This window comes from Podarcis bocagei (assembly GCF_964188305.1).
Source record: "Podarcis bocagei genome assembly, chromosome: 1".
Taxonomy (NCBI): domain Eukaryota; kingdom Metazoa; phylum Chordata; class Lepidosauria; order Squamata; family Lacertidae; genus Podarcis; species Podarcis bocagei.
Genome location: NC_138125.1, coordinates 35638578 through 35666471, shown reverse-complemented (window position 1 = coordinate 35666471; position 27894 = coordinate 35638578). Strand labels below are relative to the sequence as shown.

Below are 27894 nucleotides of genomic sequence, written 5' to 3'. Positions count from 1 at the left end.
GGAGAGAAGCAGAGCGGGAGTTGGCTGCTTTAAAACAACCCCTGCTCTCTGTCCCTGCCTGCAGTTTTTTGCTGTCCGATTTTGGATTAGCCACTGTAGGGGCTGTGTGTGTGTGTGCTTGAGCTATCGTTCTCCTCCTCCTGCTTCCCCTTCACTCTCCCAGCGCCCCTGCGACTTTAGAATTGACACTCTGTGTGTCACTGTGTGTGTGAGGGCTCCTTCTCCTTCTCTTGCTTCCCGTTCACTCTCCCTACGCCCCTGCACTCTCCCTGCACCCCTGCGGCTTTAGAATTGACACTCTGTGTGTCTGTGAGGGCTCCTTCTCCTTCTCTTGCTTCCCGTTCACTCTCGCTGTGCCCCTGCTCTCCCTGCGACTTTAGAATTGACACTCTGTGTGTCTGTGAGGGATCGTTCTCCTTCTCTTGCTTCCCATTCACTCCCCCAGCGCCCCTGCGACTTCCAGCGCCCTGCGACTTTAGGGCCAGTTCTCTCTCTCTCTCTCTCTCTCTCTCTCTCTCTGTGTGTGTGTGTGTGTGTGTGTTTTGACCTCACTGCGCTTGTTGGGGGAGAGTGTTGGTCGCAATTTTTCTTGATTTGTCTCAGAGTGGTTACTATTGTCGTTTCCTTGCTGGGGAGGAGGGAGAGACGCAGAGCCTGCTTGTTTTAAAGGAGCAAAGCTGGAGAGGAGCCTCTCCTGCATTATTAGCAGCATCCTTCTCCACACCCCCCACGCTGCTCCTTGTCCCTTGAGTGCTTTTCCTTCCTTCCCCACTTAAAACGTGGTTACAAAGCACGGATCCACATGAATCCTCAGGATTTTTGCACTGGGTCACCCCAAATTCACCATCAGATCACATAGCATGTCCATGGCTACAGTCTGCACCAAAAAACACACCCACCCACTGTTTCATGGGGCCGCAATGGCGCAAAAACGTGGTTACAAAGCATGGATCCACATGGATCCTCAGGATATTTGCATTGGGCTACCCCAAACTCACCGTCAGATCACATGTCTGTGGTCACAGCATGAACCACAAAAATCATACATCCACTGTTTCGTTTAGAATATTTTTTTCTTGTTTTCCTCCTCTAAAAACTACATGCGTGTTATGGTCAGGTGCGTGTTATAGAGCGAAAAATACGGTAAACCCTACAGAAGGGAAACAGCAGGGTGGGAAAGGCAACTGTGGGTGCCAGAAAACATCCTACACAATTAAGCAAGGAATGATGGGATCACGTGCTGCAAAATTAACTGCTGTGACGGTCTCCCCACATCTGAAGCAATAGCTCATAGTATTTTCACTTTTTGTATGTTTGAAAGTACTGTAAAGTATCTTGATTTTCTTATCTTTTCGTAAACTGCTTTGAGGTTGCCGGGTTTTGGTTTTTTTAAAATCAAGTGATGTATAAATATTAATAAACAGAAAACAGGCAGACACTGCATGTCCCAAGTGCCTCCATTGCTGTGTGGCCTCTGCTCTGGTGCTCCACATGAGGGCTGGCAGATGTGGGCTGTGTTCTGCTGCCCTGATTAAAGGTCATATGCCCTCTGTGGCCCATAGTAGGCAATGGCCACCTGTTCTTGCTACTTCCCAGGGATGGGATGGTAGCATGTTTAGGGCTATGACTGCAGGACTCACTCACAATGGCACACTTAATGCAAGTAGAGGATTGCTTTGCAAGTTACAAAACTTATGACTTAAATTATTATCTATTAAATATAAAAAGTTCTCAAACTGCACAACCATCGTTTTAAGTCCTTTTTCCCCACAAGGGGAGAATGTATGTGATAATCATATGGTGGATTTACAATTTCGGCAGATCCATCAGGAAACTTTTCTAGCCACAGAAAAGGTCTGAAAAACAATGCATAAATACACACACAAATATTTCTGGATTGTGGACTCTCTCTTTCTCTGAAGTTCCATTACCTTAAGATCATCACATTCCATGTCTTCTCTACGCTTACTCCATTGTTTTAGATGTTCCAGGTATTTCCTTTTCTCTTCGCGAAGCTTTTCTCTTTCCTGCAATTACAAAGAAAATGACTACCAAAATAGTTAAAAACAGCTGTATTTAGATTATGCATTGGAGTAATAAAATTCAAGATAATGTAAATCCATGTACTTTTATTGGAAATCTTGTAAGAAGTTAGGTTTATAATTTAATCTAAGCAACAGTTATAATTTACTGATTATTGGTATTGCATAATTTTATTTAACTGTTGCTCTGGATGCTTATGGAATTTACTACTTTAGTTAAGAACAAATAACAAAACTAAAATATTAACTGCTTCACATATGTATACATGATTCTATTTATTTACATATCTTGGTAATGACAATAAAGGATTTTTTTTTTTCAAAAGAAATGTATCATTTAGGTTATTACATTTATTTCCCACCTTTCCTTCAAAGAGCTCAAGGTGGTATACCTAAGATTTTTCCTCCCATTCTGCAGCCCCCTCAACAAACCTATTGTAGGTTAGTTAAAGAGAAAGTGACTGGCCCCAAGTCACCCACTGAACTTCATGGCTGATGGATGATTTGAACCCTTGTCTCCTAAGTTTCCTTTATTACTTTAGAAAAAACCATCAAATTTTATGAATAAAAGTCCTATTTCAAACAGTATGAAAATAGCTTGTATTTGGTTAAACACAGGTAACCTAATTTTGGTAATTCCTCAACATAACACTACACACATTAAGAAAAGTTTGCAACAATGTCCTGAAAATTAAACCTTGTAACTGAGAACACAATTTAGAATTTTAACTCACACTATCCAGGGGGCTTTGGATAGTGATGAAAAGCTCCATGTAGGAAACTATTTACGATTTTGCAGACACATTCTCCTTCACCATGCAGGTGAAGAAACAGCAATGTGTCCTACTCTTCTTTCTACTGTGATTCATATTCCTAAATACAGTTGTTTCTTGGAAGTTGAACGGAGTCTGTTCAACTTCCAAAATATTTGGAAACCAAAGTGTGGCTTCTGATTGGCTGCAGGAAGGTCCTGCAGCCAATCGGAAGGTCCTGCAGCAAATCGGAAGCTCCATTGGATGTTCGGCTTCCAAAAATAGTTCGCAAACAGCCATTTCCGGGTTTGCGGTATTCGGGAGCCAAAACATTCGAGAACTAAGCTGTTTGAAAACCAAGGTACGACTGTACTGGGAACCTCTAAATGTAGCTATATATTTTAAACTATTAGTGCCATTTCAAACTATTAGGAACCCAGGTGGGGAGTACCTGACCTTTTCTTTTTCTATTTTAAGTCGCTCTCTCTCTTCTTTCTTCTTCAGCCTTTCTCCTTCCACAATCTTCTTAAGTTCTTCCTTCCTTTTTTCCTTATCTTCTCTTTCTTTCTTCTTGGATTCTATAGCAGTTGTCTTTTCTCTTTTCAATTTTTCTTTTTCAAAAAGTGGACAGGAGAACTAGAGTTGTATTATTCTTTTTAAAGAAATTATTTATATAAACAACACTTCAAGATCAAGTTAATCAAATCTGGCCACCTGTGGGTGATGCCGTTACGTTCAAGGAAACAGCCCCAAACAGACATGCTATGACTACAACCCAATCACAATTACTGGGAAGTAATTATAGTTCTGGCTGTAAGCGTATGTCAGAGGGATTTATTTCCAAGCTAATATGATGTATTATGATTATATCCCACCTTTCAGGTAAAAACATAGGGCTCAATTCAACTAGCAGATAAATAAAAGACAATAGTAATACAACAATGGGGGGAAATAGTAAAGAGGAAAATCAGCAACTAGTTAAAACATGTAACATGGCATAAAATTACATAGACTAAAAAGAAAAAGAAAGCCCGGCTAAACAAAGCAGTCATAAGAGTGAAGGGGCTAAATGAACCTGTGGCAAAAAGAGTTCCACAACTGAGGCACAGCTTCAGAAAAGGCCCTTTTGAGACAGGACTGCAACAGCTTCTTTCTTTGAAGGATAATACACTAAAAACTACAGCACTAGTTCTACAGAATCAACAAAAGCCAACCCATTATGCATGTTTTTCATCTAAAAAAAAGCTTATTCATCGCATGAGCTTGTACTTACCCATGGCCCTCATTTCGTCTTTTTCTTTTTGGAGTCTTGCCCTTTCTTTTGCTGCACTGCTTGCATTTCTAGGACTAAGCTGCTCTTTTGCAACAAAATCCTCCTGAAGACAAAAGGAGAAACTCATGAAAGGGCAATAATAGAAAAACTGAAATCTTTTAACAGCTTGGTGGAACATATCGCCAAGTTAAAATGTATATGATGAATGAATAAAACTAGAAATGTGTTTTATTTTGTGGCAATAGCAAGTTTTGACTACTGTCATTCCAAATGTAAAAGCCAGTTTAATCCAGCCTCATGAGAGGCCAGGTTTTTAAGTCCCACCTGTGCCCATGGACTTTCAGGGCCTTGGTATATAAATTATTATCTCTCAGAGTATTATATGGCCAACTGTGGAACAATTTTGACTTACCTAAGACAACTAATGGCAAATATGAAAAACACAGATAGCAAAGTACTTTGCCGTTTTGAATTGCTGTAGGATGCAATCCACTGCTGTTTCTTGTTGAAAAGCAGATTAACAAGTACTGCATTACTTACATGATCATCAGATGCCATCTTTGGAGGTCTCCTTCGCCGTCTGTTTGAAGGACTGAAGACAAAAGTGGGTGGATCATCAGGAAAGAGGTAGGAAAAATTCTGTTCTGCTATCTTGTATTTTGCAAATGATATTGCCTTGTAGAGAAAGATGGGGAAAGATTGTTGAGAAGGCTGCCTGCTCTTGCATGTACACACCGGCTAATAAGCTACGGTTTTAGAAAGAGACACCATTAGCCATTATTTCCTAATCAACACCACAGGAATGAGGTATCTGTAGTAAACGGAACACTCTTTAGTAAGCATCACTGAAATAAATTAATCATGAGTAAATTTGGGGTGGAGAATTATCTTATTTTTCTGTGTCCTTTTAACACAAATGCAACATTGCAATGAAAAATACACCACCATTGTTTCAAATCAGATTCCAATTTATACGAAACCATAGTAACATTGCACAATAGTTGGAAAACAAGTTTGGGCTAATAAATAAAAGAAGTACTTGCTACTACTACTAGAGACTTTTTTTAAATGAGCTTTTCTCATCTCTGAAGTGTAGTGCCTGAACACCTTGAGGCTGATTCATATAAAAACAGCTTGGGCTCATGCACTCCTAGTGTGCTCTCATGCTCTACTGACAGCAAGCTATTGTTTACCTAAAACCTGGGCCAGACAAGGACAGTATAGTACAGTATGTGTAGGTCTGACGACAGTCAAACCATAGTTTACCATTTCATGAAAACTGTAATTATATACTTATTTGATTAAAAAAAAATTCAAGGTGGTTCACAATATTAAAGAACAGCTAAAAACAAACAATAAAGCAATAATTAATGGTAGCATCAAACTACACACACACACACACACGATAACACAACAACTAAACTGGGTATCAAACTAATTTCACTGCCCATAATGTGATCAAAGTACAGTCTTGCTTCAACTTGTTTAATTATTTTGATTACCTTAATTTTAACAATGCCATCATACGATTCACAGTGTTGCTTCAAAAAGAGCTTTAGTCTGTCACGAGAAAATAGATGTTTCCTCCGGCTATGGTACAGGACAAAAAGAAAAGGAACATGCATCAATATCAAATATGATTCCCAGCTGAACTGGCACACTAAAATAGTTCCTAAATTTAGTTTTCAAGAAGAAACTATCCTATCAAGTATTTTTTTCAGGAACTACTGTTCCTGGCAATTCTAATTAAGTAATATAAATACCAAATCATTCCTGAAATATAGTCAAGATTAACCAAGTGCTCTTACAGTACTATAATCCAGAGATTGCCAACCCAGCATCTGCAGGCGCCAGGTTTGTGGTCCTTGTGTATTTTTTTATTTTTGGTGGGGCGAATGGGAATGTTTTGGAGGGAGGTTTTCCTTTTGTTTTGAATGGCAGACATTACGTTCTAGCCCCCTGCGAGCATAAGTGAAATGTGCATAAATGGGGGGCACCCTGCTGCGCCTTTTGAGTCAAAGGCTTGAGGCTGCTCAGCTGACCCCCCACACCAGCTGAGCAGCCTCAACTAGCCTCCAGCGGAAAAGCCCAACAGCAGCCGCTTTCCTGCGTGTCAGATGTTAGCCAGGAGGCTGAAGAGACTCAGCAAAACCCCACTGCAACTCCGGCACGCAAGGAGACCCTCCCTGGAGCCCGTAGAAGATGTCCCCTTCAGGCTCCAGGGAGGGTCTCCTCGCAAGCTGGAGGAGCAGGAGGGCTTTGCTGATGCTCTTCAGATCTCTCCCCCCCCCCCCACTTCTGAGTTTCCAGGGCTGCACATACATGCAGTCACATGTGAACTGAACTGAGAAGATGGGGAGATGCCTGTACATGGTCGAGACCTTGGGCTGAGAGAGTGGGAGATAGGTGTGCATGTGTGTGTGAGACAGATGGATGTATGGTCTATGAGAGGAGAGATGTATGTGCTGTGTGTAAGAGAGAGGTGTGTGTTTATATGTGTGGCCTATGAGAGGTGCACTTTGGCAAAGGGAGAGGAAGAGATGTATGTGTGCCTATGGTCTATATTCGTACAGTGAGTGTGTACACATGCAGGTAGAGTAAGTTCAAGGATTACAACCTAGACTTTGGTTTAGGGTTGGCTTTGGGACTTTGTGCCTTTAACAGCTATGTAGCTGGCAGACACTGAACAGGTTAAGCCTTTTCCACTATGGAAATACAATTATCTACGCACCCATTCATAGTCTGCCTGTCAGACATTTTAGTATGTGTGTGGCTACTGGTTTATTTTTGAGCTATCCACTCAACATTGCTCCTCATATGCATATAGGGCAGTAGGACCATAGCCTTCAGTGCTTACCATATCTGAGATGCTTTCACTGTAACAGATTCATACAATTGTTTCTTAATAGGCTTCACTTTGTACTTGAACAAGGAGGGTTCAGTTATGGCTTTTTCCTTCCTAAAAACAAATATCAATTAATTTCCTCCCTCTGAACAGTAACATTTCTGTGCAACATTTCACTGAATTAACTCCTTCAAACTACAAGAAATTAATAATGTAGTTAAATGTAATTAAAATGTACAAAACATAATACCACATAAAGAGTTTGAATATAATTAGTATTTTTAAAACCAAATGGTTGCCCTAAACAGGAAAAATATTTAATTGTATTAATTTTCACACAGACACAGCATTCCAGGCTTATATGCTGACCTGCTCCAACAAATGTACATAACTCAGGTGACCTCTCAGATTCTGGAATGGTGTAATTCGATTCCACTATAGGCAAAATGGCTGCATAGAGGTTTTACATTAAGCAACTATTCTAATCCAGGTTTTGTAACCTTTTAAAACTATCCATATTTTCCAAATATAAAACTAATCTTTTACCCATTTTGTGCAGAATTGGTATCCAAGTCTGAATCATCACTATCACTAATTACGATAGTGACTCCATCGGAATTGTTAACATGGCCATTAGCTATTCCATTTTGATGCACTGGTGCTTTAACTTCCAAAATCTTACACTGCAGTCTGAAACAAAGCAAACATAAGAACATACCATTTTTTTTAGTGCAAAAAGATTTAGTTACTGGAATATATACCTAAAAGTAGTTTGCAATCCAATATCATTTTATACTAACAGACAGATAAAAAGTGGGAAGAATGTTTCAAGAGCAGAGTCAAATGTAAAGTATATGCTCATTCCTTCTAACCCTTGGATAGTCTGTGAACTTAAAATCAGCTTAACTTTATCTATGTTCTTATCACATATCCATGTAGTTCCATAATTTATTATGGGATGCAAACAGAGGTCTTCATGGGAAGAAAAACAGTCACTAGTGCTATTCTGCAACTGCATAAGCACTAGTGTAAGTTTGTGTGGTGCTATAATAGGTGGGTATTACAGCCATTCTCATGCCTTTTGTAAGCCCCTGAAAAGGCAAAAGTCTTAATTTGTTTTCACTTTCCTTATGCAAAGACTATTTGCATGAAGCAAGACTATCTGCATAAAGAACAGTACTCCGAAATGAAAACCAATCCAAGAGTAGGGAGAATTTCCACATATGAGTCTTCAGCACATTGCAAGTATGAGAGTACATCTGCTATACACAGTAATACATTTACCCTATTGACAATGTCCTATTACAGCAGTCATATTAAATTATCTGTTTTGGTTTTCAGCATTAATCACAAAGCTTCTTGTTTTATCCAGATAAGAAAACATCTTAAAATGATTACCCGTTATGTTACTGCGAAACTAGATATTAAACACAAGAAAGTGGGAAAATAAAAGGTTCTATGTTGTCTGTGTATCTACACTAGCAAAAAAGATTATCCTTTATTACAGTTGATGACCCAAATAAACAAGGATAACATGATTGTTGTCTAATCTCGTCTTAATAATGTCCCATTTGCTTCCTGACACATTGTAAGCCTCCATTTTTGGTAAGCATGTCACCTAATGAAGACAACCATTAAATTGTTCAATGCAAAAGGAAAATATGTAATTAACACCTCTTGTCGTAGATGTTACACTTACATACATATTGCTAATTCTGAAAAGTACAGGACATGCCTTGCCAACTGTATAATAGACCAGACTACGTTTAGCATATTAGGGCTCACTGTATTAAAACAGCTGTGTTCATTAATTCAGTTGTTTCAGTTCAGCTGCATTCTGTGTAGACTAACCCAACACAAGGACATAGGGGATGGGAGGTAAGATGACAGAAAGGGATGAGAGAAGACAACCTATAAGCTTAGGAGGAGTGGGGAGAATGTGCCAGCAATGGCTTAGCTTCGACCCATATTATAACAAGCCATAAGCCAAGAACAAACCTTGGTGAGCGCTTGAAGACAGGGCTTCCATGTTCCAAGGATTAATTTTTGGTTTCATCCAGCATAATTCGCAAGTTGATTCCAGTTTGAAATTAATCAGTTGTATACCTGAAGTTCCTGATATCCTAAGAATGGCTAGAAGATCAGGGACAAGGTATGGGCTCCTTCTACTCTCCCTTTCCTCTTGTGTGAATTTCTCCTTCCCAGTTATGGTTTCATTTAGCCATGGGGTAGCATTATAGCTGAATAGCCCCAGTTATCACTAAAACCATGTTTGCTTTCTTAATTATATTTTGAAATTAATATTTGAAGTGGGTTTCCAAATTATTTTTAAAAGGAAATTAAGTTAGTGCTGATGCAGACATAATGTTTGGGACACAGAGGGGAGGAGGGAGTTCAAATCTGTTACATATTCCAAATTATTTAAACACGGTGAGCATCTCATACATCTGCATTGAGGCCATTGTTTTTTAAATGATTGAAAACACAGCAAAATAAAACATTACCATGCAGGCAGTGTGCTTTTTATTTAGATTTATATCCCACCCATTCTATACATACAGAATAATGCTTTGTATCTCAGAAACCCTTAATCTGTCAGTCAAAATCTTCCAGATAAGGAAAAAAGGAACTGGGTTGAAGAATCTGATCTAGCTTCAAATTTAACCACAGATTCTAGCCATGTGACTAGCCAAAGCTACTTAAAATTAAGCTATTCACAAGATAACCCTAGATTTTGTTTTCTTTTTACAAGAGCCATAAATATATATCTCAAAACTGGCAAATATAAGAAATACTTACCTTTCACCATTATTCCTAAGTACTGCAACAATTTCACCAACAAAATAACGGTCCTTGATATAAGCAAAGATGTCATCACAAACTTCATGGAGTCGTGAGCGCTGAGTGAGGGTAACTAAGTATAGAACTGGGACAATAAGTGGCTCTGGAAAGTTCTGGAGATTTTGTAGGGCTTTCTTTTCTGATTCTAGTGCTTCTTGATAGGTGAGTCCGGGTTTACCGGTAACAGCACAACTCCACACAAGGCTATTACACAGAATGGTTCGTTCAAAAAAGTCACTGCAACAGAGAAAGTTAAAGTAACTGAACGTGCCAAACACATGTTAAAGTATAGACAACCCCCACTTTGAACGGGGGTTGCATTCAAGGTCATCGCACGTTCTGTGAAATCACATGTAATTGGAAAAGTCTGCAAACACCCTGCTCTGCCCCACTCCTGGTTTCAAAACTTGACCTTGAGGCCAACAGTGCCTTAAAGCCACTTTCTCTCTCATATATTGGTCTTCAAATAGAATACTGTACCTCATTATGCTTTGGGGAGATGTAATCTCATTTGAGTTTAAATAAAATCAAATCCAGACCCAACATGTCTTATGTGGGACACCGATTATGTGGTACAACTGTGACTAAACCTCAGATTTTACCTGATTCATCATAGAATTCTGTTCTTCTCACACTAATCTCCTACTCACTTGCTCACATTTGATGTGGGAGTCCATAAGCATTTTTTCTTCATCTGTACTGGTACCGTCCTAAGGTTACCAATTTTACTTTGTCTCCTTCTATATCAGTTTCACTTATTTTCTTTTCAAAGGGAGCACAATCCCATCAGAGACAAGGTAAGTATGACCCGAACCCATTTAGCATGGACCCATGATTGCCATGAAGCAATGAAATACTGAGCTACTTCCAACAGGGAATGTTGAAGTTCCCAGCAATACCACCCTGGCTATCTTAAATAAGGAGACTGCTTAACAGTGGTAAGGGCTATACACCAACAGAATCCCTATCCTGAAACACCCACCATAAAAAAACACATGCTCAAAACTATAATTAAATGAATAATGAAAACTGTAATGTTGAATGAGGCACCTGGGTATGGGAATGGAATCACTATAGCCCACTAGGCCACCTGCTACTGTTTGGAAAAACTGGCAGACAAAAGCTGGGTAAGATTTACATACAGCCAGGTCTTTGTAATATATGCCAGGTCAGCATGCTCATCCAGGATTAAATTCTGGATGGCAGCTGTCTTCCCATTAACTGAACTAGCATTCAGCTGCAAGACTTTCAACCAGGGGGACTGTCAACAAAGCAACCAAGATTCAATTGGTCTAGAGATACTAATAATATGATTATGATTTTAATGATTTGCTGCTGGACTACGGTCCATTTTATGGGCAACTACTAAAGACGGCACTTTATGGGTTCAATGAACTTCTTAGGTGGCAAAGAGTTGATGCTACTAAGATGAAAGTTTTGCCACTCTCTTCTAACTGAATAAGGAGTGGAGAAAATGCCAAATCTTCTGGTGCTACAGAAGTGTTTTATAGTAGTATAAAAATTCCTGAAACTTTAATTTAGCAGAATTTGTGGATTTGTTGTGTGGCTAGTACTGAATCTTACGACTGCTGTGACAGCAGCTAGAATTTTGATGGCCCAGAAATGGAAACAGGAAGAAATGCCGACGAGGGAAGAATGGAGAATGAAATTGATAGAATATGCAGAAATGGACAAATTAACGGGGAAAATTCGGAATCAACGTGATCAGAGATTCACCGAGGACTGGAATAAATTTACAGAGTATACCAAAAATGTATGTGAGAAGCAAATAACGCTTGTTGGTTTTCAAGAAGCTCTGTGAAAATGATGGATAGAAATGTTGCTTAAAAGATATGATAAGATTAAGATTGTTAAAGCGCAATATAAATTTAAGAAATGTGAGTAATTGTGATTATATGGAAAATTGTCAGATAGGCTGAGGGAAGTCTAAAAGATGTATATGTTAGAAGTGGATGTTAAATATGGATGGAATGTATATTGGAAACTGAATAAAAATTATTATATATAAAAAAAGAATCTTATGACTGCTATTATGGTCATTAGTTTTTTAGGCTGCTTTTAGGCAAATACCTGTCCAAAACAGCTTACAATAAAATAGACATATATATAAAATTTTAAAAAGCACTACAAGCAAAAATTGAATCAGTCTATCATCCAGCTAATGAGATTCATGCAGGTTTGCAATCACTGTAACAAACAGTAACCTGGGAAAGCATGCATGTCCCATGATTTCCTTGTACCACAGAACATGGTGTCTCTCCAAACCTGACAGCCAGCATCATGTAATAAAACTGTTGGACTTAGCCCAAAATACCTGGCCCGAAACCCTGATTAATCTGGAGTAGCCACTTTATCTCCACCTCATTGAGCTGTTGCAAGTATATAATTGCAACACTATATATATGCATACAAATTTGATAAATCAGAAACGTAAGACCAGTTATTATGTAATGGTAACTGATGATTTTGCTTCTTTCCACAAGCACGCAGCCAGGGATAACAAACCATGATCCCTGGGTTAAGTATTATGTCCAAACCAGGGCCTATGGATGTTTTACTTAAATAAATCATAGTCAATAAGTCAAGAATGAACCTTGGTGATAGGTTGTAGTTTGATGGGAGCAAAACCACAATCCCCAGTTGTGTGGGGATGTGTCTCTTAAATGCATAACACAAAAAACTGCTCGGCCCACTACAGTTCCACACTATTCATGGAGGAAGAGACTTTCCATTCTCTGTGGCCAACACAGATGAGTGGTTGCCTGCCACCCCCCACCCCCCCAGAACACACGTTTACCTACATGGAATTACTGTACTTGCTACCTCTGACTACCAGATAAACTGTTAAATACAAGAATGCATTAAGAGCATCCTGTATTTTACAAACTTATATATCCTTATCTAAGTATATCTAAAATCAGTCCAATTATTAAAATAATGTAAGATTTCTTCTCTTGCTGCTACATTTCTAAATGGAAGAATTTGATAGGAATTTTCTTGCCCCCAGATCCCTTCTCACATCTCCAACAAATGGGAGTCTAGCAATGGTTTCTTCAATGCTGAGCGAAAGGAACTCTGCACATGCCCTTATGTGTTATCAGTTCCTGGGACAACATTGATAATTTTTATACCCTATTGATGTCAGTAGAAGAATTGTGCATAGCTCACCTCTCCAGCCAATTTGTTTTGGACTTCAAAGTGCTCAACTTTGGCTGGATTATACATAAAGTCTTGCAAATAAAGCGGAAGAATGAAAAACATATTCCAACTTCTTAGCTATCAGAGTTCTGGATGAACACTTTTGTCCTGAAGAACTTTTTCTCCTTCCTAATATTACATTTAATATGTAAAGTTCACATATTCTCTTCATACATATGCCAATACTTAAGAAAAAGGATAAACTAATGAAGTTTATAAATATATTTTAAATTTAAGCTAATTGAATACTACATGCAATTACTATTCACATCATCTCCTGGGGAAACAGTCCTGTGCAAAGCTATTATAGAAACTGAAGGCTCCTCTAAACTGGGAAATATGTAATTCTTATTTTCATTAAAATCTCACCCAAAAGTAGTGCTGATGTACTGAGCTTTATTTCATTAACTAACTAGACTAGTACTTTTAGCTAATTAATTGATAGCCTGTCATTAGAGAGAATACCTTGTGGACCAACTGTCCTCCTCTTTCATTTTTAAAACCGAACAAGCCAGAGTGAAAGCCACAAAATCAACGGAACTCTTAATGCATGGCAATAAAGCACAATACTGAGATACACAGCTTTAGCTAAACCAGCACATTCAAATGCGTCATCACTTTCCCCGTATTCAATAACGCTCAACTATTGTACTTGCCAGCGTTAGAAGAACCCTGACAGATACTACGGAAACAGAATTATCACCCCATTTGGAGCTTAAGAAACAGGTGCCGACGAGTCCTACTCGCACGGGTGGAAGTTTAGGGTACTAAAACGCCTAGTGTGTCGAAAAGAGGGCGAAGGGGGGAGATTTCAAAAGAGGTTTGAGGGGGGTCGGGCGCTTTTAAACAGATAAAAACCCGACTCAGTTGCACTATGAAAGGAGACGGCAGGAGGGGCTGTCGATGTTTTGAACTCAAACCCAACGGAGGCGCATTTGGGAGCGGGAGGGCGGCTACAGTAGGCGGCGCGTTTATTCCCCGTCCTGCCAGCTGCTGGGAAAACAATAGTATGCGCGCGGGGCGGTTAGCAGCGCCCGTCCGGAGGCTCCCTTTCGCGCCGACCCCAAAGCGGGGTCTATACGACGCGGCCGGCCAACCGGCCGTTGATTTCTGTGAGGCAGTTTCCGCGCTCGGATTCGGTCAAACGCGCCAAGTCGCTTCTACAAACCGGAGGCAAATGAGAGCACCTTACGAAAGGCCTAGTGGAAGCCGCTTTGACATGCGGCGGGGGGGGGGGGAGTCTCGGGATACCAGAGGGACAAGGGCGGCGGGGAGAGGGACCAGACCCGCCCCCCACCGCTTGCCACAAACTTTATTTCCTCCTCTCCCCCTCCCCCCCGTCCTGAGGGGAGACACAAGAGCGCGCGCTAAAGGACAGCGGGCAGGACCTGGCTCGACGCCCCCTCCTCCCCTCGAAGAAGGGTGGTCAGGGGGTTTCCCCGACCTTTCGGAGGGGGATTCCCTCCCCACCCTCTTCTTTTCCCAGGCCAGGTGTCAGCCATTTCCCGCCGCCTCCGCCGCGCTTTCCTGTTCAAATCAGCCCGCCAGAGCCCACGAGGAAATGGGGGGGGGAGAGAGAGACTTACTCGTAGTTCCTGAAAATCTCGTTGGTGACCTTGCAGTAGAAGACGTGCTCGTCCGGCCGAAGGTCAGCGGGGGGCTTCTCCCTCACGAAGGGCTTTCGGTGTAACAGTGGCATCGCCCGGGTCCCGTTTCTAAGTGGAGTATATGAGGAGTAGCGGGGGGGGGGGGGGAGAGAGAGAGAGAGAGAGAAAGGAGGGCTTCAGGTCGAGGCGAAGAGGAGCGGCGAAAGCAGCAGCAGGAGCAGCCCGAAGACGGTTCCTTTTGTGTGCGTGCGCCTGACACGCCGCTTCCTCGCCTGGGACTGAGCGAGCTCTGTGTGCGCAAGGGAGAGAGCGAGAGCGGATCCTTCCTTTCCTCCCCCGCTTCTCTCTCTCTCTCTCTCTCCCCCCCCCTCCCCTAGGCCGCCTCACAATGGGGCCATGACGCCGAACAGCAGGCGGCGGCGGCAACGACTACTCCCTCCTCCTCCTGCTGCTACTACTACTACTCCCCCCCTTCCTCCTCCGCCGCCACACAACGTGCTCGACAGACGCGGGGATTCCCCTCCCCCGGTGTCTAAGGCCTCCCCTGGACTCACCGCCTCCCCCCCCGCTCCGCCCACGGGGGTCGCCCTCTGACCGGCCCGGCGCGCTGTTCCGCGCACCTCCTTCCGCTCTCTCTCTCTCCAAAATGCCAAGCAAACAGGGAAGAGAAGGAGGGCAAGTCTTTTTGATCGCTTATCTACTTTCCCGGCCAGCTTCTGTCGGGATTCTCCTCTCCCCCCCTCCCTTTCCTCTCTCTTTCTCACACCCCCCCCGTCTGATCTGATGTTTAATGAGGGATCCCCTCCAGCTGAGAGGCTGTTAGATGAGCCTTCCCTTTCTGCTGTCAGGATGTACACGAGAGTGCCTCCCCCCCATCCTCCTCCCCTGTCTTCCCGGAAAGGTCTGTAAGGCAAATTGACCCTCCTGAGACAGAGGTAAAGGCTGCACCATCGCCTCCTACCTGATTAGTAATTCGATTGCCCCTTCCGCCCGGCTGGTATCTGATGAGTCTCCCCTCTTTTATTTCTGCCCCCCACCAACCCCGCTCCTCGGAAGTTTTTGATCTACTACTTCAGCTCTCAATGAGGAAGAGCTGTTGGGAGGAGCTTTCGACTTCTTTCCCCTACATCTTTATTGGCCGATCACCGCCTTTCCAGCTTGTGACACGCAGGAAGACAGAGAGCTACATTATTAATTAATGGTTGAGGCGCTCATCCTCCATTTTTGAATTAGCAGCCCCAAAGCTCAGTGGCGTGTGTCGAGGCTCTTAGAGGCCTAGCCTGGTCATTAGGACTCGTCGTTAACCCTGGTACCCAGGGAGCAGGTTGGATAAGGTTTGTTGGTTTTCTAGTAAAAGATACTTGGAAGCTAAAATAATACCTGATCATTGCATTCTAAGAAGAAAATCAAGTATCTGATACAGAATGTACACGCAGAATGTTGTTTCTGTTCGTGGTTAAACACCATCATGTATTTCTAACAAATCAGGGAATAACCTCAAGCAAAGCCAGGTCCCTAACCTGGGTCACAGGTCACTATTTTTAGGTATGCTATACATCTGGACATACCCGGTATTCAGCCCTCGTAAACAACATCTGCAGAAATGTCAAGGAAAATCCAGACATATAGCAGCCTATGTCTGTAGATCTTGTAAAAAATGACAACTGGACAAAACTAAAAAAAGTTCAAGAACTTGGGCACACACCCCCCAAGAAAAAAAAAGCCCATCAACTTTGCTAAAAAAAAGCATAACTTTTGTGTCCAGGTTTTCCACTTTTTGAAATATGACAAGCCTATTTTGAGCACTGATGTTGGAATTTTTTCAAAGTTGTGAGGATTCATCAACTAGCTACATATACACAGATTATTCCATGGCAATTGTTTCATATTCAAATCTACAATAAATGCTCTCCTATCCCAAGCCATCGCGGGTGGCGCTGTGGGTTAAACCATAGAGCCTAGGATTTGCCAATCAGAAGGTCAGTTTGAATCCCTGCGACGGGGTGAGCTCCCGTTGTTCGGTCCCTGCTCCTGCCAACCTAGCAGTTCAAAAGAACGTCAAAGTGCAAGTATATAAATAGGTAACGCTCCGGCGGGAAGGTAAACGGCGTTTCTGTGCGCTGCTCTGGTTTACCAGAAGCAGCTTAGTCACAGTGTACTTATCTAGTTTTTCACAGTGTACTTATCAAAACACCACCCTGTGTCTCCCCCTTGCCTGTTCAATCCAGTTTTACCATTTTGGGTAGGTGGGTGTGACTTACTGGATTTTCCACAGAAACACTACATCTGAATTAAGTGAAGAAATAATGTAAGACAGTACTTGGATGAGAACTATATTGCATGCAGGATCAACCCCAAGTCCCTTATTCACACGTGAAAAGAGTTAAAATAGGGAAGCAGTAATACATACACATTGCATTTCCAGAGTTCTTGTTCATAAGATAAGAGTTCTGGTTTTAAAACACACATATCTTAAAAGAATGTCCTCTTATACATAAAGCTAATTGAACAATTAAAATTAATTCATACCAACTGAGATCCTAAAGCTGTTTTACCATTTGTCATGTAAATGCAACCATTTAAAACAAACTGTAACTGCTGGTGTTGATGAGACCACATTACAATGATACTTAAAACTCAGCACTCGCCTGTTAGCTGTCAGGCCCAATTAATGGTGTACAGATGTACAAAGCTTTGTATGACTTTTGAGCCCAAATAACTAAAGGGGTGTCTTCCCAATAACTACCAAACCATGCTTTAAGACTGGTGAGAATGGTCCTGCTCATTGTTCAGTTGGTAAGCATGGCCTGTGAGATGATGACTGAGCAGGGCTTCTCGGGGGCAGCCCCCATTTGTGGAACTCCCTTCAAGGTGATGCTTAGTTGTCTTCCACCTTGATAAAAATGAGGTGCAAACTTAAGAGTGGTTATTGGCATCTGTCTGTCTTGGGAGACAATGGAAGTATGCACCTTTGAGAATGAGGTCTAACTGTTGGAAGGTTGCAGCGCTGATGCAGGAAGAGACATGTTTTGTTACAGCTGGGAGCAGATGAAGGTGTCCAGTTGTACTGCTGCAGATGCATCATGGCACTCTTCCCAGCGGTCATTCCTCCTCTGGTCACTGCTATGGATATGTGACTTGACTGCCTGTCTCCAGGCACTGTGGTCATCTGCAAGGGATTCCCACATGGCAGGGTCGATGTTGCCAGCCTTCATGTCATGTCTGCAGACATCTTTGTAACGCAGCATTGGTCTGCCAATTGGTCTGGTGCCAGAAGCCAGCTCCCTGGAGAGCACATCCTTGCAGATCCTGCCAGCTTCCATTCTGGGGGCATGACCAAGCCAGCCGCTTTTGGAACAAATGGAATGAAGAATAACTGTTAAAAGCTTAAATAAAAAAATGCCTTCCAGTAGCACCTTAATTCCTTCTACTGGAAGGATTTTTTTTATTTTGACTATGGCAGACCAACACGGCTACCTATCTGTTAAAAGTTTTATTGTCTACTATATATTTTAATTGTTGGTGTGGATTTGTCAGTGTTTTAACTATTGTTTTACTGTATTTATTATAATTTATGGTGATTGTTAGCCACCCCAAACTCCTGGAGGAGAAAACAGGACCTAACAATAACTAAATATTCACCAAGCAGTAAGCACTACGGATGCCAGATGGTGAGATGTTACTTTTGAATCAATGGGATTAGACTTGGGCTATCAGAGCACTGGTATCAGTCCCAAAAAACCATCCCTCTCCTCATTCCAGGTCTTACAACTGATTCTTTATCCAGTTCATATGCTTAGGACAGTTTCTGTTTTTCTTTTAAAATCCCAAATTGTATTTCTTTCGGTCCTCACCCTGCAAGTACGGTAGGTCTAGGTATGGCTTTTCAGTAGCTTATTGGTTTTTCAGTAGCCAGTGTTGTGTAATGGTTAGAGTGCTGGACTATGACCTGGGAGAGCAGGGTTCAAATCCCCACTCAGCCATAAAGCTCACTGGGTGACCTTGGGCCAGCCATCATCTATAATCCTAACCTACCTCACAGGGTTGTTGTGAGGATGAAATGGGGAGGAGGAGACCCATGTACACCACACTGAGCTCCTTGGAAGAAAAGGTGGTGAATAAATGGAACAACTAAACAAATAAATTATCAGGCTTATTCAATGGAATTTTACTTAAAGCTAGTCTGATGATCCATTAAAGAAATATTTATTTTTCTGCATCTTTATAAGGTTATGCCAGAAAGGGTTGCTTCTTTACTTGGTACAATAGTGCAGCCAATTCCAATGTTAAACTTTAAACAGTTTAAAACCCAAGTATTTAATTTTTGTCTGTTCCATTGAAATGGATTCAAAGTAAATGGGCTCTTGGTGGTAGCACAACTATAACACTTAATGCAATCTAACAGTGGGCCACACCCATGTTGATTGGATCTTGTATTCGTTTTACCTACTGCTCAAGAGGCCTTATGGTTTTTCACTATGGAGACTACTTCATGTAGCTGATGAAGTGAGTTCTGGCCCATAAAGGCTTATAAATTTGCTAAAATACGGAAGAGTTTTATTGTGTTTTCTGCAACACACTAACACAGCTGGAATCCTAAATATACACAGGTCAACTTCAAATATGCAATTTCTGCAAAAGTTCATATGTAGCACTTGAGACATTTTATTTACAGTGATGCCTTAAATGAGAATTTTGTTGTGCCTAATTGCACAGGATGGGTTGTTTATAGACGAAAGCCCTGTTCATACAAATAGGGTGGGGGAATAAAGTCTTTAGTCTGAACAGTTAGTTGCAAGTTCCTTGCTGCAGCAGAACTATGGGCCTCAAACTGCCTTGAAGTGGTTTCAGAACAGTGGGTTTGTAATCACATAAAGTTACAATTCTGTGCACACTTGCTTGGAACTAAACACCCTTTCCCCTCAAAATACATACCGGTAATAAAGAGCTTGAATATGAAACTGCAAGCAGTGTTGTGTTCTGCAAAACTATGGTCTGATGATTAAACAGTTAAAAAAACCAAAAACAGTATTTTAGCAGAAGTGTGATTGTCACTGGCCTGCTTGCTTAAGATGAGTTTCAATATACGTCCAGGCAAATAAATAGGTAGATTGCAGTTCCTCCTGAGAAAGCTCCATAACCTATCCTTAAATTGAATAGATACTGCAATCTCTCACTGATGAAGCATATAATCTGTTCATGTGGCTCATGGCTGCTGGGAGTAGGGGGCACACTGGGGAAGAGGGACACAAATCCAGACATGGGAGGGAAACAATGGCAAGCATGTCCTGAACTTCTCTTTTTGTGAGGGACAGCCAACCAGGTGTTCTGCAGATGCTACTGGCCTCCACCATCACTCAACCCCAGCCAATGTGGCCAATGGTTAGAGATGATGGGAATTGTAGTTCGTTAACCTTGGGACCATTTTGGCTATCCTGCTCTAGTATATTATTTTGCTTGTTCAACTCCTCTTTCTGGTTCTGTATTAAGACCAACAGTAAAAGTACATGAAGGCTCTTGTACCGCCATCCACCCACTGGCGCTCTTAAAGATTGTTAGCAAAGGGAAAGGAGATGTGGACTAGATCCTGTATACTACTTTAGAACATCTCAGCCACTGAACCCCCCATTATACAACACATGTATAACATGCCAGCATCACATGCAGTATCTCCTGAATGATGAAGCACCCCCCGAAACTCCAGTCAGCCACAATGATATAGAAGAGCCCTGCCACAGACCTGTAAGGTACATAAAGTTTCCACCTGCTTCTATGTGCTTAGTACCTGACAAAGGCCCATCAGGTGAATTTGTAGATGTGCTGGGTGGACTGCTGGAAGATAGGATGGTAGAGAGTTGGGCTTCAGGCTCAGGCTCCAAATGCAGCTTTCCAGGCCTCTCTTTGTGCATACCCTCCAACATTTCTCTCATGAAAATAGGGACATCCCATTTCATAATGATAATTTTACTATTTATACCCCACACATCTTACTGGGTTGCCCCAGCAACTCTGGGCAGCTTCCAACATATATGAAAACAACATTAAACATAAAAAATATACAGGGCTGCCTTCAGTGGTCTTCTAAAGGTTGTAATAGTTACTTACCACCACCTTGGCTTGAAGGTCACAGAACTCTATACCCTCCAACATTTCTCCAACGAAAATAGAGACGTCCTAAGGAAAAGGGGGACATTCCGGGATCAAATCAGAAACGGGGATGGTTTCTGTTAATCTGGGACTGTCCCTGGAAAATAGGGACACTTGGAGGGTCTGTGTGTGGTCCTCATAACTCTCCACAGGGCATTTTCTTCATAGGCCCTACTTTGCAACCCAAGTATTTCTGTCTTTCTAGACTGCTTCCTTGAAGTCCAGCAATGCCACTCCGTTCTCTGAATGGTGGGTAAAGTGGGGTGTGTGAGTGTATGCAAAAACTAGCCTGCTGTCCAAAGTTAAAATTTACATCACTTGCTCCACCAACTTCTGCCTCCGACCCAACACACCACTAGCAGATGACCCTCAGAAGGCTGTCTTGAAGGGAGTGTGGCTCCTCAGGCTTTGAAAGGTTCCTCAGCTATGCTGTACTGTAATTGCAAAACACCTGAGATCCACTATAAAGATAAAACTATGGGAGGCGTACACAGCATTTCAGAAATCACACAAGGTGTAATACATCGTAGCCCACATCTCTGGCAGGTATTGTTCACTTTGACAGCTTCCTACCACAGTGGCAAAAGAAGAGAAGAAGAAGAAGAGTTTGGATTTGATATCCCGCTTTATCACTACCCAAAGGAGTCTCAAAGCGGCTAACATTCTCCTTTCCCTTCCTCCCCCACAACAAACACTCTGTGAGGTGAGTGGGGCTGAGAGACTTCAGAGAAGTGTGACTGGCCCAAGGTCACCCAGCAGCTGCAAGTGGAGGAATGGGGAATCGAACCCAGCTCACCAGATTACGGGTCCACTGCTCTTAACCATACACCATAGTGGCTCTCAAAAGCAGTACACGGTCTAAGCTGGAGCTCCTGTGGTCAGCCGCTTCTGCTAAGAAACTCATGTTGTTGTTTAGTCGTTTAGTCGTGTCCGACTCTTCATGACCCCATGGACCAGAGCACGCCAGGAAACACATAGCAAGAGATAAACCCAAAGGAAACCAGGAAGTATTCCCAACAACTAAGTGGACCCCCTGGGGTGGGGTTGAATGCTAGTTTTACCCAACTCCAGCTTCAGACTGCCTCTGTGTTCAAATTCTAACAGCAAAATATATTTTTCTGTCTCTCCTACAAACTGGGGGACAACCAGGGTTGATCTTACCATTAGATAGAGGGCGTGACTATCCAAGGTTGCTGGCTGTGGGTGTCATTTAAAGTCAGTCAATTGTTGGTTACCTCATTTATTACTGTATTTTTATTGCTGGGAGGGTGAAAGGCACTTTAAAACTTTCTGCCTCAGGTGCCAAAATAACTTGAACAGCCTATGGGAACCATGAACCATGACTAGGGGCGCGGCTGCCGATTTGTGGTGCCTTCTGGTGCTCTGCTTCGGGCAAAAGGTTTTGTGTTGTCCTTGAGGATATCACTTTCCAAAAGGTAGAAGTTACAGATAGGTAGCCGTGTTGGTCTGCCATAGTCAAAATAAAAAAATTCCTTCCTGTAGCACCTTAAAGACCAACTAAGTTAGTTCTTGGTATGAGCTTGGTATAAGCTTTCGTATCTGAAGAAGTGTGCATGCACACGAAAGCTTATACCAAGAACTAACTTAGTTGGTCTTTAAGGTGCTACAGGAAGGAATTTTTTTATTTTGACAAAAGGTAGAAGTTTCAATCCCTCAAGGAACAGTTCACCTTTTTGTCAAGTCTCTGCTAATCCATGAGGGATGTCAGGCAAAAAGATAAGCCTATTCATTCGAATCAGTTCAACCAAACTCATAACAATAGTTAAACCTTCTTAAGTGTGAATGAGTAGAGCAGTTAGCAATAGTCTCCCACTCCAATTTGAATTTGAACCTGTCCTTGTCCTAATCTCTTTTGCTAAATTGCCTTTGCTTTTAGAGGTGAGATTCAAGATAAAGCCTTTTCCTGTGGTTGCTCCTAGTCTATGGAATCTGTTCCTCTGGCACATTTGTTACATGATTACATTACAATCTTTTAGCGCTGTGTAGTTTTAATGATTTATGTTGCTTTTCCTCTTTTTGTCGCTATTCTTGTTGTAATAAACAGTGTTATTAAACCTCATTGAGGGCTAACAGGGGTGCTAGCATGTGGATATTTCAAAGATACATCCAGAATTGGCCTCCACAGTAATGGACACACCATTAAAATTGTCTTCATGGAAGTCAATCTTACTCGGCCACAGGTGATCACCAAAGAAGAATATTTCAAAGATAGGACATCTTCGTCAGTCTCCCTTGTCTATGCTCAGTTTTGGATAGGAACAAAAGGCCTGTTAGAGAAGTAAAATGGTTTCACCATAGCCAGGGCAGATATTGCTAATAGAATAAGCTTAAACTACACTGTACTTAAAAGAGCTGGCCCAGAAGATTAAAGGGGTCAACAAATTCACTAAAAACCATTAAAAGAATTGGTAAACTGAGTTCAAGAGATGCTGCTACTAAAAAGCCCCTCTTTCATGTCACTACACCTCATTTCAAAAGGTGGCTGCAGTGCTAAGCAGTTTCATATGGGAGTTGTCCTACACAGGTACCTTCTCCCCAGGTTGTATTTGCCTCACAAAAAGCCATTTTACACACACACACTCCAAACACACCCTACATAAAAAGGATCAAGACATCCCTCACTGAACAAGAAACGAGAATTAGACTGGCCACTATGTTCTTCACTTGCCTCTGGTTCATCTGTACTGTACTCACTTCATGTAATTTCATATTGTGGTTCGAGGACCCGACCACCGCGAAGTGAAATGAAGACACAAGGACACATGATATAAGGTTGATGGGCTAGAAAAGGCCACAACTTTATTGATTACAGCAATGAAAAGGTATTGGCTTAGGCATTGGATCGCGAAACAAGTGGGTTTATTCACCAGGGGTTCATCACCTGTTGATGCTAATCCAACTATAGGCTCACCCCAGATGTCACCGAGGGTCGTGCCATGGCCTCCCGCCAAGCAGGCATCGGACGGAATACACGACCCCCAGATTCCTTTAACGGAATACCCCTAAAATTGAAGGCATAGGCGATGGCCACACCTAGCACTTCGACACACCACAACACATTATTCCAATGCCTAACCTACCCACCAATACCACAAAAGTTGTGACGATTGCTACGAGGTAGGCGAAAAAACCAAAAAGCCTAATGCCAAATGGAAAAACTCCTACCAGGCCCCCCGGGCAACCAGGGCGACCAACCTAAGGTCCATAGCAAGGCCAATGACCTAAGCCCTAACTAAAAGGGAGTGGAGGGTGGGTGACTCGCGATGGGACGACGAGGAGGAATGAGGCCAGGGAGAGGCTGGCGCTGCAGCAAAAGGCTGCTGAACACGCCCCCTCTGCGGCACCTGGTTGGGTGGCCACCGGGGGCGTGAGCGCCAGCCAGGTGAGCTGGAGGCAGGGGGCCACGCCCCCTGCTGGGCGGTGCTCGGGCTCCCGACCACAACCACTCCCCTCTCTTTCAGGGACGAGAGTCTTTTTCAACAAATGAGTTTCAGTGGGGCAGTGTCTCCCAGCACTGTAGTTCTTCCCCATATCCTAAATGTTTCGTTTCCTCCTCCCCCCCTTTTTAGATAGTTGCTTATCTCAACACCCACCATATAATATAAAAAAGTTATGTATAAGCATTGGGCTGAAGCATTTTTTTAAAAAAGCAGATGGGGTAGAGGGGGCACCTTTCCTCCATAAGTGGCTAGAAAAGAAACTTGTCAAGTCCAATATTCATTTCTTGATGGCTGCACCACATCTTATTAGAGGCTCAATGAAAGGTTGAGACCACTTCCACAAATGACATTTAAAGCCAAAGGCTAGCAGCTGCTTCCGAAAAAGCGGACCTTAATGTTTTGAATGCCATCTAGTGGTAGGATTATAATAAATACAAGAAATACGTGTTGAGCTAGCCCCCACAAATTCCTAATCACATATGTCTGTTTTTAGGGATTAGTAAAATAATCAAGTTGCAGTATGATTCTTAGTGGATTAATGCAATGTCTTTGTTGTTGGTTACTAAATTAATAGATTATCAATTATTATTATTACTATTATCATTAGCCATTAATCAAGAACACAGCTTGGGTTATATACAAGCGCCAAACTAGATGTGCTGGGATTGCACTGTTACTGTCTTCTTATTTAGTTAAAAGCAGTTATGGAGTAAGGCAGATGTTGCTCACGTTCCCAGTTTCTCAAGCAATGTTGTGAAAGTTCTCTGCTTCAGGGAACTCCACCTTAAATTGTGGCAGGATCTTCACACAGATGCCTGGGCATGAGGGAAGAGCCCTTGGCTGTGAGAATGTAAACTTGGGCCCGTGCCTTTGGCCTTGTCTTTAACAAAGAAGTGCCTGGATAGCTTTCATCCATGTGAACACTGTTTCAAGCAGTCTTATACCTGAGCTACAAGATATATTTTGTCACTTCTTCCTATTCAAAAGAAAAACAGCATTTACTTAGTATGCATGCTTGCCTGTTCTTGCATGCTTCCTACATTCCCCACACCTTTTAAGTATAGTTCAATAATCAACCTACACCCAACTGTCACATGAAAATCAGACTCGAAGGGAAAAATCAGGATGCTTCCAGATGTGAGTTTATTTTAGGATTGGTGCTGTTCACGCACACAAATTTTTGCAGTGTGCTCACAACACTGTAGCTATCAAAATGCAAAGCTATATTTTTTTAAAAAAATTAATCCAATATCCTTTTACTGTTACTAAATATAACCTGTTATACATCTGCGGTGTGGAAGCTTTATTTCTGGCAGTCCAAAAAACACAAGGGAGATTAGCTCCATCAGTTTTTACATGTTGATGGCACATTCGAATTTTAACAGTTTGGCCAAGGGAGCTGTTTTATCAACACCACACAGTATGTGTGGGAGAACACTGAGACTACAACTATAGTATGGACATCAAGTTTTTAAAGAATAAATAAAGTAAATACATAGCGACGAGGTGAGCTCCCTTTGCTCGGTCCCGGCTCTTGCCAACCTAGCAGTTTGAAAGCACGTCAAAGTGCAAGTAGATAAATAGGTACCGCTCCGGTGGGAAAGTAAACGGCGTTTCTGTGCGCTGCTCTGATTCGCCAGAAGAGGCTTAGTCATGCTGGCCACATGACCCGGAAGCTCTACGCTGGCTCCCTCGGCCAGTAAAGCGAGATGAGCGTCACAACCCCAGAGTCGGCCACAACTGGACCTAATGGTCAGGGGTCCCTTTACTTTTTAGTTAGGTGATTATTACAGTTGCTCCAGACCTTGGTATTTGAGGGGGATTCCCCCCCACTTGCTTTCACGTTTTTTGTTGTTTTGTTTTTCACATTCAAGCAGTATATAAATTTTATGAAATAAAAGTATTTTATTTATAAAACCAAACATAAATTGATACTGCATCTTCCCCCAAAAGCCTCAATTTTGCCAATTGTGACTCAAGGCTGGTAACATTTTATCTGCCCACTGGTGTGGATGGCAATCAGGATAAACCAACTGAAAATGCAGGTATGTATGCATGAAACATGTGCACAGAAAAGTCAGATCATCATCCGAATGATCTGCTCGTGGTATAAGGCTTCCAACCTTTGGATTAAAACAACTGTCTTCAGTTCTGGTTTTAATGCTGAGAAGCTAGCAAAAAAGACATTCCCTAGAGATTTTTTTTTTGTAAGCCCTTTAAAACAAGATGCAGTACATAAGAAGAGTCACCTCTGCTAAGTACCATATATTTAAACACTAAGGACAAGTGAAAATAATTCTAGTCCAAAAAAAGGGGGGAAACTATTTTAGAACTTGGTAAAGGCAGCATTTCCACATTCTTTAACCAGGGACAAAAGTAATTAACAATCCTAATTTGAAATAAACCAGGCAGGTTCTGTTTTAAATCCTTCCTCATTTACATAAAGAAGAATGTATCTCTTGCTTTCCACATATTTTATCTTGACACAAAGGGCTGCTCCACAGAGTGCTCAGTGTAGAACTGGGTGGTGCTGACATCACCACCAAAGATGGCAGGTTAACTCTGAGCTCCTGCCTCTTGAACAGCATTAAATGTACAATTTACACCACTTACTCATTGGTCCTCAGCAAAGATCACAAGGAATGGTATCCGCCACATCTCTGAATAAATAAAGAAATCTTCACAGCTATGTTGCTATCAGAGAATGAGGGGTAAGTGACACATTAACTGAAGAAGGAACAATAGGTCCTGAGATGGCTAAAAGCCTTAAAAACCACCCAAAAAGAGACAAGACCTCCTGAATACATAACTAAAATGGACAGTGATCTAGTTTCTAAATGGAATGCAGTAATAAAAGCATTAGGTGCAGGGGTCAGCAAACTTTTTCAGCAGGGGGCTGGTCCACTCAGACCTTGTGGGGGGGCGGACTATTTTTTTTTGGGGGGGGGGGAGTGAACGAATTCATATTCCCCACAAATAACCCAGAGATGCATTTTAAGTAAAAGCACACATTCTACTCACGTAAAAACACGCTGACTGTCTGCGGGCTGGATTTAGAAGGCAATTGGGCCGGATCCGGCCCCCGTGCCTTAGTTTGCCTACCCATGCATTAGGGGATGGTATCTATGATCCATCAAAATGGAGAATACCGCCCAAACCACAAGTGGGGCCATGCGTATGGACGTTGAACTCTCCCCTTTGTTAGCAATCAAAATCAGATCAGATCAAACTATATCAGGTATTTTCATTAACAACACACAACATAAAATACGCATGTTTGCAGATGACATCTTACTACTGTTCACAAACCCAGAAAGAAATCAGTCATATAAGGAATGAACTTAATAACAGCATTTGGGCAGGCCTTCAAATCAATGCTCAAAAATCAGTAATTCCGTGCTTTAACATAAACACAGAAAGCACAGAACAAAACAGGCATATCAACACATTATAAAATACAATGAAATTTTTATACCAAAGAATTAAAAACCAATAGAAAAATTTAACTATAATCCTTTAGAATGGAAGATATACAAGGAGCTTATGAACTGCTCAAAATTAAATATAGCATGGTTAAGCAAGATTGCAACAATCAAAATGAATACATTACTTCCACTGACATACTTATTACTACCCATACCACTAACTTGCAACAAGATTCAAAACTGGCAAAACAAAATCCTACTAATTAATTTATACACAATGGC

General features: G+C 41.9%; 1 protein-coding gene and 1 long non-coding RNA gene across 9 annotated transcripts in view; both read right to left on the bottom strand.

Annotated features, from left to right (window-relative positions):
• The window catches only part of BAZ1A (bromodomain adjacent to zinc finger domain 1A), a 51051-nt gene extending 35109 nt beyond the window's left edge, over positions 1 to 15942 (bottom strand). For 2 of the 8 annotated variants that reach the window (XM_081207721.1, XM_081207725.1), the window contains exons 1-10: positions 15541 to 15939; positions 14559 to 14687; positions 9712 to 9990; positions 7459 to 7602; positions 6925 to 7026; positions 5570 to 5657; positions 4608 to 4742; positions 4068 to 4170; positions 3251 to 3405; positions 1932 to 2027 (exon numbers count right to left, since the gene is read on the bottom strand). In XM_081207721.1, coding sequence (XP_081063847.1) covers positions 1932 to 2027; positions 3251 to 3405; positions 4068 to 4170; positions 4608 to 4742; positions 5570 to 5657; positions 6925 to 7026; positions 7459 to 7602; positions 9712 to 9990; positions 14559 to 14671 — 1215 coding nt within the window. In that variant the 5' untranslated portion in view covers positions 14672 to 14687; positions 15541 to 15939. Of the gene's footprint in view, positions 1 to 1931; positions 2028 to 3250; positions 3406 to 4067; positions 4171 to 4607; positions 4743 to 5569; positions 5658 to 6924; positions 7027 to 7458; positions 7603 to 9711; positions 9991 to 13437; positions 13576 to 14558 lie in introns of those variants that run through there. The other 6 variants (XM_081207723.1, XM_081207726.1, XM_081207727.1 and 3 more) reach the window with 5 other exon arrangements.
• A 2827-nt stretch (positions 15943 to 18769) lies between these two features.
• Positions 18770 to 20562, bottom strand: LOC308576173. The gene is made up of 2 exons (XR_014003122.1): positions 20365 to 20562; positions 18770 to 19812 (listed from the first exon to the last, which is right to left on the bottom strand). It is a non-coding gene; the product is annotated as an uncharacterized lncRNA (long non-coding RNA).
• Positions 20563 to 27894: the final 7332 nt, after the last annotated feature.